The sequence below is a fragment of the Manacus candei genome, unplaced genomic scaffold (assembly GCF_025592945.1).
Source record: "Manacus candei isolate 608988 ecotype Guabito, Panama unplaced genomic scaffold, ASM2559294v1 h1tg000017l, whole genome shotgun sequence".
In the NCBI taxonomy this organism is placed as follows: domain Eukaryota; kingdom Metazoa; phylum Chordata; class Aves; order Passeriformes; family Pipridae; genus Manacus; species Manacus candei.
This window is the reverse complement of record NW_026138065.1, coordinates 21,688,591-21,702,152: the sequence shown is the minus strand read 5'-3', so window position 1 is coordinate 21,702,152 and position 13,562 is coordinate 21,688,591. Positions and strand designations below refer to the sequence as shown.

General features: G+C 42.8%; 1 protein-coding gene across 9 annotated transcripts in view; it reads left to right on the top strand.

The window, feature by feature from the left end:
• The window catches only part of USH2A (usherin), a 379,342-nt gene extending 365,790 nt beyond the window's left edge, over positions 1 to 13,552 (top strand). For 4 of the 9 annotated variants that reach the window (XM_051783912.1, XM_051783913.1, XM_051783911.1 and 1 more), the window contains 8 exons: positions 899 to 1,108; positions 2,285 to 2,523; positions 3,087 to 3,304; positions 5,200 to 5,376; positions 6,366 to 6,449; positions 8,314 to 8,558; positions 10,823 to 11,053; positions 13,346 to 13,552. In XM_051783912.1, the coding sequence (XP_051639872.1) occupies positions 899 to 1,108; positions 2,285 to 2,523; positions 3,087 to 3,304; positions 5,200 to 5,376; positions 6,366 to 6,449; positions 8,314 to 8,558; positions 10,823 to 11,053; positions 13,346 to 13,435 (1,494 nt within the window). In that variant the 3' untranslated portion in view covers positions 13,436 to 13,552. Of the gene's footprint in view, positions 1 to 898; positions 1,109 to 2,008; positions 2,524 to 3,086; positions 3,305 to 4,510; positions 4,683 to 5,199; positions 5,377 to 6,365; positions 6,450 to 8,313; positions 8,559 to 10,180; positions 10,253 to 10,822; positions 11,054 to 13,345 lie in introns of those variants that run through there. The other 5 variants (XM_051783908.1, XM_051783907.1, XR_007903998.1 and 2 more) reach the window with 4 other exon arrangements.
• Positions 13,553 to 13,562: the final 10 nt, after the last annotated feature.

Genomic DNA, 13,562 nt, shown 5'->3' with positions numbered 1-13,562 from the left:
CAGTCCTTGATGAAAGCAAAATTTAATTTTCATGCAGATTTGTTGGAGAGTGTGTTTAATAAGTGCTGAGTTTTATGTAGTCTGCAGATCACTCTGGTTTTGGGTAGCTGACAAAATCAGTAGGCATAGTTCATAGAGACATGTGGTTTTTAATCAGCTCTAATTCAAGCTGCTAAATTTTGAAATCTTGGAACTGAAGCCATTGCCTTTGTGCTCATGCAATAAAGCAAATGTTGTTGTGAAAAATAAATGGAAGAGGCTGGCTTACCTATACACTTCAGTGGGCTTTATTTATATTATGAGTTACTGAAAATGTTGCCAAATAACTGATACATTAATATTTTTAAGAGAAAGATGTTCCTGTAAAACTCACTTGCTCTAAAGAGTAACTAGAGTTTGGCTTGTGTAGTTCAGTCAAGGTGAATGTAACTTTTAAGTATCAGCCAGGGCCAGGCTGAATTCACCAGGACTGCCTGTGTATATGAAGTATGAAGAAGGGAGAAACTGCCACGACTGGATATTAGTATTTTTGTTCAGATGTCTTTGAGAACATTATCCCTATTGATCACACCTCCTTCAGGAGTACTCTTTGCATGTTGTGACACAGGAATTCGTAGCGTGGAGATCAGGTATGAAGGAGACACAGGAGCACACGCTGCCTGAGACATGACTTCGGCTTCTTTTCCCTAAATGTGGTGGTGGAAAATATTCCACTCTTCTGTTAGAAAGTCACTGGGTCAACACAGGTGCTGGGTGGCCACCAAGGGACATTTTCCATGGGCATCATTTCACTGTGTTTTACTCAGTATCAGTACAGCTGCAGTAGCATCTCTGGCTAAACACAGATATTTTGTAGGCCTGAATCCTCTGCTAACAGTTTCCTTGTTTTTTGCCAAAGGTGTGGTCAGTAAATTCGGTGGGCCGGACATCGAGCAGCTGGTCCCGCTGCCGGACAGGCCCTGCCCCTCCTGAGGGCCTGGGAGCTCCCCTCTTCAACACAGTGGCATCCACTGTGGCTGTGGTGAACATCAGCCCCCCTCTTAAGCCTAATGGGGTGGTCAGTATCTACAGACTGTTTTCCAATGATACCAGAGGGACTAATGTGGTGGTGAGTATTGTCAGCACTGTTTCTGTACTTCCATTTCATCTTGTATTTTCTAACTTTAACAATTTTGTTCTTACAAGCTGCTACTGTTGGTCACAGACTGCCTTCCTCTCCTGGCCTCCTGCTGTTGACTGCTCTGCGATGCACTATCCCATCCATGAGCTTAAGCTGTCTACTGATTTCACATTACCCATTTATTCCTTCTAGTGCAGTTGGCTGCGTCCATGTCTGATTCAGCCAGTTCATCCCACTGGTGCCTGCATGGCCTTCCGTTTCCATTCCCTCACACCTGCCATGCTGCTGGCTCCACTCTGGCTCCTGGCATCAATAAGTACCAAGTGCTTTCCTTTGCTTGCTTGACTCTTTCCTTCCTTTTTTTTGCTGAACTCTGCTAAATCATATGCTGCCAAATGAGAGCAGATGTTGTCCCTCGTTGGTGTTTTCTACATGTTTTTATTTCTTTGGCTTAAAAAACTGTACCAACAAATGAATACGGCAACAAGGTGAAGTGGCAGTCCCTGTGAGCAGTTTCAGAACAAGGGCAGTGGTTCCTGTGCCAGAACTGCCATGTCTCCCTTGCTCAGCATAGAAGAGTTTCATAACAGGCTTACTCAGCACCATGGCTGGTGCATTGTGTGAATGCAGAGCAGCATCATGTTTGCCCTCGACTTAGAGGTACCTACCAGAGAGTGCATTCTCCTGTCTGTGAGTAAATTGACCCACCAGACACACTGGTATCACACTGCCCAGTGCTGTCTCTTGTATCCACATTGAGGAAGCTTGTGAGATATGCATGAGTGTTTGCTAGCACGCTTATTATGTTCCACATTAATTTATTTTTTGCTTCAGTACCACTTATCCCAGAGTCTCTCTTTAATGGTTTTCGGTTTCTCTATTCCTCAGAATGACATTTGCAGTTGACATACAGTGGTCACAGCTCAACTCAAGACATCTGTGAGGCCACTGATGGCAGAGTCTTTTCCTTTGAAGAGTGCCCTTTAACTTCGTAATGGGGGAAAAAATGCAGAGTTCCCAACATTTCACAACAGCTGCATTAATGTCAGATTAAAGAACATGTAGAATCTTCTGCCTGTCTTCTTCTGGAGTTGATTCACCTCCATAACTCTTATTTAGTACTTGTGCTTGAAGCCATGACAAGTTCCCTCTTAATTTTTATAGCTGTCAGAAGGGACTGCCACCCAGCAGACTATACATGGACTAAAACCTTTTACCACATACTCCATTGGCGTGGAGGCCTGCACCTGCTTCAACTGTTGCAGCAAAGGACCCATGGCTCAATTCACCACACAGCCAGCTCCACCCTCAGAGCAGCCTCCCCCGCAGATCCGCACCGTGACCTCCAGAAACGCCTCTTTCCAGTGGAGTGCCCCTCAGTCACCCAATGGCATTGTAACCAGGTAGGAGCTGCCACTCGGCTAGAGGTGGTGGAGGAACAATTTGAGCTGTAATCGCAGGGCTGAGAGCACTGGACAGTTGTGGCAGCCGTGCTCCTTCTTCACCATGTTGGTGGTGATATTCCCTGTGGCCTGAATACCGTCTGGGAAGTGTTTACATGCAATGGTTGCTTTGCTCCTGAGCAGGATATTGGGGAGGATGAAGGTGGAAAGGATGAGCTGTTGTGAGTGGAGGTGATTGTCTGATGGCTGTACTTGCACAGCCAAGAAGTTGTAAGTTCAACTGCAGTGAAGAGGTAGCTGCATCCAGGAGTTACTTAGGCAAATCCTGATTTGCAAAAGTGAGCAGCAAGGTAACAGACATCAACAGTTTCCTTGTAAGTGTGACTTACAACCACAATTGCTCAGTTATCCTACCATTAGGATCAAAATCTCCAAGAGAAAGACTGGGATCAGGTCCATTTTTTTCTCCAGTAGCCAGATGGACAGCAAATAGCATGAAATGTATGATTGGTTGTTACATTTTTAAGGCTTTTTATTAATCAAAATCTCAACTTTCTCTTCAGCTACGAGCTCCATGTGTATATGGCATGTCCTCTGAACCTACAGCCAGCAGTGAAGGCATGCAGCCCTGGCCCAACTGAGGTGAAGTACACAGGAAAAGGACAGAGTGCCAATGTGTCCAACCTGGAGCCTTACACAACTTACAACTTGCGAGTTGTGTCTTACAACTCTGTTGGCAGCAGCGCCTCTGAATGGATTGGTTTCACCACGGAAAAAGAGCGTGAGTATGAGAAATGGTTCAGCCATCAGCGGTAGCTGCTTCTGAGGCCTGGAGCTGCCTAGAGCCAAATGACTTCCCCTCCTCTGTGGAAGATGATGTCCCCAGAAATCTGTTCTTCCATGTCCCTGGTCACCGTGTCTCTGCAGCATGTCATTGAAATTCTGCTCTGGGGCTTAACTGCTCATACCTTCAAAAACATTTCTTTGCTCATCATCTGATGTCACCTCCTCTATCTTGGGAACCTGGAAACCTTTTATTTTACTGAAAATGGGCAGCAAAGCTGCAGAACATAAAATGTTCAAGTATTACCAGAAGGGTGAGGTGTAGTAATAAATACACTGCCATAAATAATACCTTGGAAAAGTGGAGATCTTGAAAGAGACTTGGTGATTCTTTTCAGGAACAATCTTACTGTCCTAATTCATGCCACACTCCTGCTAGGAGCTTTCCTTGGATGTCATCTGAATGATTGGATCCTTGTGGACACTGAATTAAGAATGCATTGCTATCTAACTACCACAGGCAGTGCTTTAGGGCCATGTGGTGATCTGCATGGAAATTGAGCATGCAGGGCCTGTGCCTACAGGCAGAATAGATTTTGCCATCAAAACTGCATTTGTAGTAGTATAACATCAGCTTTTATTGAAAAGATCTATAGTGCTGTAGCCAGAGTCGTTCCATAACAGATGAGATGGGCATTTCACCTCAGTCTGTCAGGTCAGGGCAAAGAAGATATTCACTTTTTATCATACAATCTCATGTCAGGATTTCAGAATCACCTTTCTGAAGAACCCTTTTGCATCATTTAGTAGTTCTGCAAGTAATTACTAAAAATGTATCTGATACATCCTTAGTTGAAAATTTCAGGTGGAACAGGCCCAGATTTTCTTTCATGACACCACTGAAAACAAAAGTAAAAAAACAAACAAAAGAAAGATCCTTATCTCAAAAGCTGGGTTTTATTAAATTGCAAACTAAAAGGCTGGAACATGATTATGATTTTTAAGTGGAGAAAATTCATAAGGAACTGGTGAGACACACAGAACAAAAGGATTTGAAAGTGATTTTAAAACCCCCACCTACTAGATCTACAGCCCTCTTCATTCAGTCTTGCTTTTCTTGCCTTGCTGACTTCTTCATACCTGGTCTTCAGAGTCCCTCTGTCTGTCTCCTTCCTCTTGCCTGGAAGGCTTGCTTTAGTGACAGTGGGCAATTAGCAGCAAAGTGAAGCTGGACAAGCAGATTTCTTATGAACGGAGCATCATATATAGGGCAGATGGCTTAATGGCAATACCACAAGAAAGGACCACCTCAAGCTTAAATGAAGTTTTTTATCAGCAAGCTGTTGAGCCCAGCTGATGAACTTTTCCTCCCTGAAGTGAGTTCTGGGTTTCTTTTCTATCTGCCATCTGTTCTTGCTTTTCTGAAACCCCTTGTTTTCATGTATGTGCATGTTTTAAAGATGATCTTGGCAGTTTCTGGGGATTGGAAGAGAGCCCCCTGCTTAGCAGTTGGTTTCCCACAGCACAGCCTGCTGCAGTCAAGCTTGCATACCATCCCGTGTCTTCCTGTCCCCCACCTTAAGCTGGAATTTAATTTATACAATTTTTGTGTCTGTCCTGCATACATGAAGGTGAAGAGAGGGAGTTCTAGATCTTTATTTTCAAGTTATAAGATATTTCTGCTTCCTCAGTGCAGATACTAGCATGCTACAGCAGCTTTGTCTTTTCTCCTTGTATCTCCCCTAATCATACACATATGTCTGAGAGAGAAAGGGAGTGCATGAGACGCAGAGCTTGTATCATGGAGACCCTCTGTATTTTCACTGTGTAACTCAGTCACTGAATCACTTCTAGCCTGTTGGCCAGAAATGATCGTTTTTCCTTCTCTTGCAGCACCTCGGTACATGGCTCCATTCTCTGTTGTCAGCAATTTATCTACCATCCACATAGACTGGAGTCGCACGTTCGTGCTGAACGGCCGCCTGAAGGAGTACGCGGTGACTGAGAGCGGGCAGCGCATCTACAGTGGCTTTGACACCGAGCTCTATTTACCAAGGACATCTGACAAAAGTCAGTTTCGGTTTCCTACAGCTTCCTCTCTGTGAAAAGTCTGTTGAGCTAAATGAATATTATCGTGTGCTAAAATTTGAGAAAAACTCTCCATTGCAGTCCCAAGCTAAGAGCGTAGGAGTTTACTACAGGTGCTCTGATGTGCATCTAAGCAGATGCTTGAAAAAAAAAATCCCTGGAGCTAAACTTCCTCTTAGACATTACACCTGACTGGGTGAGACTGCTTTGGCTCATTGTAAGGGTTCAGCTTTCCCAAATCCTGGAGCTCTGTTGCAATTCCACCCTTCAGGGCTACAATCTGGGAAATACATAGAAATCTTCAGCTCCAGAAAAGACTGGCATTTGAATTTTCATTTGAATCAAATTAAGTCAGTAGCTCTTGGAGCAGTCATGTTTTGAAATGCAGTTTCTCCTAGAAATTTGCAGTCTTTAAAATAAAAGGAAACTGTCAATGTGTGTGTGTGTGAAGAATAAAAAGAAAAAACACAAAAAACCCCATTCTCTGTTTTTAAGACGTTGGGGGTTCTGTTTGTCAAAGGATTTTATAATCTATTTTTTACCATCTTGATTACTGCAGTGGTGCTAATAATTTTATTTTTTTTCTAACTCAAATGTTCTTAACATGTTTGTGTCAGCCATGAATGAAGCATTAGGGACTTAGGGCAAAACGATAAATAAATTAAAAGTTGCCAGTTACATTGGAAGAGAGAGGATTGAGTGGTGAAAGAGGAACATATTTTGTAGCAACATCATTATGATGATTATCCATGATCTGTCATGTTTCATAGTTTAGAATTTCAATACCCCTATATAAAGGATTGTGAGGCTCTGGTCTGGGACTCGGGTGCATTATGGTGGGTTATGTGCTATACTTGCCTTGTTTTTTTCTCAGACTTGTCCAGCTCTGCTGGTGGATCATGGTGAAAAAGCAGCACCTACAGAATTTTTATTTCTGCTGCTGACAGTATTTTCTAACCTTTTTTGCTCAGCTTTTTTGTTTCAAGTGACCTGCATCACTGATGAAGGGAGTGCCATGACACCAGTCATCAAGTACAACGCTGGAGATGGAGTTGGTAAATATGAGAAGAAATTACCTAGCACCAGTTCATTTTATGTTTTTGTGCTAGAAATTTGATATTAGTGCATGACAGGCAGGATGGCATCTCATTGCAAGATTAGAGGATTCCTTAGTGCCTTACTGTATGAGGTGTGTAGATAATATGTGGTTTTGCCGTGGATGGATTTGTGTTCCTTTACATCATAGAATTGTTGAGTCCTTTAGGTTGGAAAGGACCTTAAGATCATTGAGTCCAACTGTTATCATAGAATCATAGAATGCTTTGGGTTGGAAGGGACCTTAAAGTCCATTTAGTTCCAACTCCCTTGCCATGGGAGACAACTTCCACTAGACCATGTTGCTTAAAGCCCCATCCAACCTGGCTTCAAACACTTCCAGGGATGGGACAACTCTCATGACTGGCTTCAGATCCTCTCTCCATACATGTAATATTTTTTATTTTATTTTTACATAAATACGGTGCTCCAAAATGTTGTGCTTTTTCCTGCTAAATAGAATCTGCTCTCTTCTAGATTTTATTTCCAAATTCAGATTATCTTGAATTTCAATCCTGTCCTCCAAAGTTCTCCCTCAGTTTGACAGAATACATATCCATTCTCCTCCCTGCATCCCACCCAGCCCAGCAAGGGATATGCACCTGCTCCTCTCCTATGACCAACCAGCAGTTTCACCTGGGATTCGTTCCACTAGCCAGTTTATGAGAATGTCATACAAGATATTGTCAGGACCTAGTTTATAATACCTATTTCCCTTCTGTTCATGAGGCTTTTGCCTGTTTTGTGGAAGCAAGGGAGTTTGGTGTGGTGACATCTCAGTCACTTCTTGTCCATTAAGTAGTAGGTGCCTAACAGTAAAGAGTTCCAATGAAAGTTTTTTAACTTCTTAGTTTTCTATGAAGCAAAGCTAAGTTTGAACCATTTCTAAATTATATATTGGGTTTAATTAATTAAGTTCTTTTTTGAGTTGCATCTTGTTTGGTTTCTTAAAATAGATCTGTCTTGTCTTTGCAATTACTCTTTACTCTGCATTTCCCTTATAACACTTTTCATGTTCTCACTCCATCCTCCTGCAGAATTTCAGGCAAGGCTGCTGTAAAGTCATTATAAGATGTTCCCAGTTGCTCTACATCCAACACCTTCTGCACTCTGCCCCTTTGTTCTTTTGATTGATGCTTGTACCCATAGTCTACTGCAAGCTCTATCAGCACCGTAGGCAACTTTTTGAGGAGGCTTGCAAGCGAAGGTGATGGAAATTCCTTAGCCAAGAGTCTGGATATGAATGTAGGATTGCAAATAACCAGGAAATCTTGTCACTGAGATTTCTTACACTCGTGTTGTGTATGAGCAAAGCCAACCAAGTTGACTGGGTTTTTCTAACAGGTGGGGGGAAGGAGAAAAATGTTTCATGTTCTTTGCTTTTATATTAATGTATCACTTATTTCAGTTAAGCCTTTTTCCCCCCTTTTGTTAATTGCCACTACACAGTTCTGGAGCAAATGTCCTCTGTACTGCTCTGAAATTACCGTAGTCATTTCCACTCAAGGTTATTTGGAGAACCCTTTTTTCCTCACATTCCACCTCTACCACCTCCTTTTGGAAGAGCTGCTGATGCAGTGGTGATTTCCAGCCTAAGCAGCAATGCCAGAACTTTAAGCAGGGTCTCCTGAGGGTAGTAAGATTTTTATTATAGCCTACGAGCATATTGAACCATTATGCCACCTTGAACATAAGTGCAAAAAAGCACATGACTACAAAATTACTTAAATTTCTGCCTAATTTATTAGTGGAGAAAGAGATAGCATATTGTTAAATGCTTTCTGAAATAACATTCCCTTTCTCCCCTAATCCCTCTTTTTACAGGTCTGATCTTGACAACACCTGGAGAGAAGGACAAAGCAGAGTCTAAACATGCAAAATTCTACAACGAGTTGTGGTTTGCAGTGCTGATGGTAGTTCTAGGTTTGATCCTCTTGGCTATTCTTCTCTCCTTAATTCTTCAAAGGAAGGTCAAAAAGCAACCCTATGCACGAGACAGGCCTCCTTTAGTTCCACTCCAGAAAAGAACATCACCCATGAGTGTGTATTCATCAGGTGAAACCCACCCGGTACGTTTGCCAAAATACAGTGTTGTGTATCCATAATGTTATATTTCTATATGGCCCCCAAACACACACACAAGAGTTTTTATTCCTCTTTCTGCTATTTTATTGCTCGTTTGGTTACCAAATGGAGGCTGTCCAGTGTAGGAAAAGGACTGTCTGGTGCTACATGGGCACTGAGAGCCAGGCTACAGGTGCATAGTCTAAACAGAGCCCTATGGCACCTGGTTTTCAGGTCCTGAAATGCTTCTGATGCCAAAGACAAACTTTGAATCTGGAGTCAGAGAAAATACAAAGCCACTGCTCTCACCTCATGTTAGCTGACATCTGCAATAGAGTTGAAAAGTCCTTGGCATGCTGTGAGAAGGTAGGTGATAAAATGTGCTTTTCAGAGGAACTTTTCATGTGTTCCCCACTGCCTACTGTGGATGGCTAACCAGGATCAATCTGACAGTCTTTGTCTGGTATCCATGAGATATGCCTGCAAAAAGCAGGACTTGGGGAGAGGCTCTATTTCTTTCTAGTATCCATCCACCACCCAGCTGGAATGCTCTAGGACAAGCTGCATGCCAGGAAGGTTTGGAGTAGAGAGAGAGCAATCAGGGAAAAAGCTAAGGACCTTCACAAAATGCATGTGTGCATCTGTGCACACAGACCTGTGGTGGTACCACCAGAGATGTGGGAGGAAGACTGCTGGGGAGTGATAAAGAGGAAGGTTTTCTGTAATCTTTATCATGACAAATTATAATTCTGAAAAAGAATGCATAAAAAACACGTTCCATCATATAGCAGAGTAGTAGTGCTATCCTACCCCTTGAGGAAAAGCAAAACAAAAGGAATATGGAAATTGTTATGGGACTGAGAATAGAAACAGCCATGCCTTCCACTTCCACGCTTCTTCCCAGGCACAGGCCATGAGATGATTCTTCTTGTCACTTCTCAGCTTCTTTTTCCTGTGAGTGCCATCAAGCAGGATAGTGACTCCTGCATCCTTCACGCATTCTGTTCCTTCTTGTCTCAGTGCCAAGATGCTGCATCTGTGCCTCAACCAAGGAGCTCTTGGAAACAATGGGATTTCCAGTGTGCCCCTTCTCCTGGCAAAGGCTAAGAGCATAAGAAACTTCTTTTTTTTATCTCATGGTTTTGATTCCTTTTCCTCTACAGTCTGTCATGTTATGTTGTTCCTCTTGACTTTAAAATGTCTTTGCTGTTGGCATGCCTGCACAATTCCCTTTCATGTTCCTGCCCTTTCTTTTATTTTCTATTTTGTTTTTCCCTTCTCTTTTTCCAGAAGCTCATGGACTTAATAGGAAGGAAGATTCTACAGTGCATCAGTTGAAGGACTTAATCTGAGAAGTTAGGACAGAGCTACAATAGAGTGGCAAAATCGCTTGTGTTTTACAGATGTTAGTGAGGTCATGTGGCCAGCAATGCTGGCTGCCCACACAGTACTTGATGACCACTTAAAAGTTAAAAAGTGCCTGATCTTTGCCAGTTCCCCTACTCCCCCATGTCCTGCTACATTGCTCTCCCTCACAGAGCTGCAGCTAATTCACACCCTTTGTAAGGTACACCTGCATTGCACCTTGCCCTGCCCTAATGCTTTTCCTCCCTCTCTTTAATCTCAGTTTGAGACTATTGCTGACACATCCAATTCATCAAGCAGTGTCACACTCAAAAGATACACAATGCACTTTGAGGTAGAGCTTGCAGAGTTGCAAGATGTGTGATGTGTCAGATGACTCAACAAGCATGCAAAAACATGCATGTTTCTCCTGCATGTTTCTCCTGGTGGGTGAATGTTTTTTCCCCTAGTCACAATAACTGAAAAAGTCTGCTAACATCCCCTTGCTGTGCAAGTTTGAGCTATCATTCTGGTAGTAAAAAATCTTTGGACCTCTGCTTCTTGGCTACTTAAAAAAAAACTAGGAAAAAGGAAAAAAAATCAGGGAAAGTCCTGGTTTGCAGTGTTGGTTTGTGGTTTTGGATTTTTTGTTTGGTTTTTTTTGGGTTTGTTTTTTTTTGGTTGTTGTTTTTGTTTGGTTGGTTGGTTGGGTTTGGGGGTTTTTTTGTGTTTGTTTGGTTTTTTTTTCTTTTTCATGATATGATTGTCCACAATGGGGAAAGGTCCATTTTTTTTTCTTCTGTTTATAACTGTGCATGATTTTTGAAGCACGGTTTTCTCTGTTCTCTTCCACTCCTGCTTTGTTTTTATTCAGGTAAAGTATTTAAGATCATGCCTTTAATTTTTTTTATTTATTTCCTTTTAGGGACTAGCAGATACGAAAATTCCAGGAGCTGGCTCTCCCATGAGCAGCCGCAGTGTCCATATCACACCCGGCGGAAGGAGACTAAGTCAGAGCCAGCTAAGTCGCACGTTTTCCCAAGCCTCTCTCCACCGCAGTGTCAGCCAGCTGCTCAACCTCTACGACAAAAAGACTTTTGAAGAATCGCCTTGGGATGCCATTCTTCGCAATCACCGCACTGCTGGTCGTGGCTTGGTAAGGACTCCTGCTCCTCTATGACGCTGTTGTGCATCACCTGCCAGATTTGTCTGTTCTGTTAGAATCATGAAAAGGTCTAAATATTGAAAGTTGCTGAAGACACAGCCAAAAGGCCTAGAAGGTCACGGTCACAGGTTAGATCCTCAAAATCCTTCAAGTCTCTTCTGGAGCCACAGGTGATCACACACTGCTCTTACAGGATTCAAGGGACCCATACACATCTCTCTATGGTTCCCACTGAACTGTGAACTCCATGGTCTACCAAGGATATGTACCTTGAAGAATTCCCTTCTATTTGGTCAACTCACAGGCTTTTCTTTCTCTGCATTTCAGCAGAGAAATGTGTGAGGTGGGATGTCTTGGTATCCTTTGTAAATTTAGTGCCAGAGGTAGGAGCTTGTGTTCAAGGGACTCCTGTTCTGTCAACTGCTGGTGAGACCTGTTCTCTGTACTCTGCTCAGTGACAACAGAGAGATCACGTGAACAGTCAGGTCTTCTGGCATGTACGACAAATGACTTCAAACTCTGCCCACATGAGACTAGAATGAGGTTAGGGGTGCAGGTAGATTACCCCTCTTAATTTAGAAGAGGACAGGACTAGCCAGCATCAGCAACAGGCATCTGAACACACAGATACAAAAAATGATGATTCTCAAGTCAAGGAGAGCGACAACTTTCTTTCCTCTTTGTCACCAGGAAACAGGCTTTTAACTTCCACTCTTCTCTGCCCCCAGCCTGGTTTCTACTCTTCCCTGACCAAATGTGTGGGAAGGTTCAGGAGTCAGCAAGACATGAGTGTTTGCTCCCTGAAAAAGCTGAATAATAAGGTTCCTAAAAAGGAGCCAGAATGGGTTTGAAGAGCCTGTGAAGCAGTAACAAAGTTAGATGGAGTGTGCAGTTAGTGAGTGAATATTGTCCAAAATGCAAAGTGAACTGGAGCAGGATTGGCACATAAATCCAAGCAGCTTCCTTGGGCTTTCATCTTCAGTACACCAAACAGTTGGAAGGGCTGGAACATACAGGCATACCCCAGTACAGGGGTGTTGGTACCATCACTGCCATAACAGCAGGACCCAGGCAGCTCATAAGGCTTAAGAAAGAATGTAGTGATAACTTAGCTCTAGGCAAACCCCCTGTGGGTACAGGTTAACTTTCAGCCTGCACTCTGCAGCTCATGGACTTCCCAATTTAGTGGTATCATGACTCAGCCTTGCCCTTTTCTCAGAGCTATCACATCCTTGTGATTTAATTCCTTGGGGACTAACAACTCACCCAGAGTGTACCTCTGTATGATCTCATTAGCCAAAAGAACAGCTTCCTGCTGCTGAGAGAGGAAGCTCTTGCTCTATCCACTTATCCTGGGCTGACATCATGATTTGGTTTAGCTTGCAACCCCCCCCCCATGTGCATGTTAGAAGTATTTAAAAATACTGCAGTGAGTTTCGTAAGTGGCAGGAGCAGAAAAAAAACTTTTTCTCCCTTGTGGTGGCAAACAACCCTGACAGCCTGAGCTCATCTACTTTATCAAATGATCAGCTATACATACAGAGCTGGGTTATTCTTTTTACCCTCTGTACATTGCTTTACATTCCTCTGAACCCAAGCCTCTGCTCCTGTGTGGCTCAGGTATTCTCTTGCAAACCTCCTGCAATGCTTTTCACTCAGTTCTTCTATTTCACTCAGTAGCTTAGGAATAGCAGCAAGTTTTGTTTACCTCTTTGTCCAGGTTGCAAACCAATGTACTAAATGGCTGCAGTGGCCCAGGACACCTCTCTGCAGTAACACTGCTGGTGTTCTATTTATGCTATGGACATAGTTTATTTCTCTCCTGCTTTCAACTCTTTCCCTGGCTCAATGCATTAGCAGGAGTGCAATTGTAAGAAACTCAGAAGACCCTCCCTTGAAAACAAAAGCTTACCTAAATTGTGTGGTATGGTTATTATCCAAAACAAAAATGTAAACATGTATTTTTGTCTTTTCATGTCTCTCAAGTTCCTCACTACACTACAACAAGCACTACTTTATTTACCATTTGGCAGATATATAGAGTGATTGTATTTTTCTTAACTTACTGCTTACTATGAAAATCTAATTGGTTTGGATTCAGGTGCTTGAATGCTTTAGGTTCTTACCTCATACTGGAAGGAAAGGGAACACATTAGAAATACACTTATTTATCTATTTCAGAACCATTTTTTAAGGGGGTAGGAGGAAAGAGAAATGAAGGAATCACCTTTAGCCTGGTACAGCTTTGGTTGACATGCTTCTTCTTTTCCCCCTTCCTAACAGTATGTAGATGAAGAAGATCTTGCCAATGTCATCAAAGGCTTCAGCACTGTCACCAAGGAGCACACCACATTCACTGACACCCACCTCTGAAGAACAAAACCACCTTTTCTAGAAAATGGAAAGTGGGTAACTTGCCAAAAGCAGCATGCATGGCCTTTGGGGGCAGAGACAGGGCTGCTGTTTCCCTACCCCATGCCCAGGAGTTAAAAGATAAAAC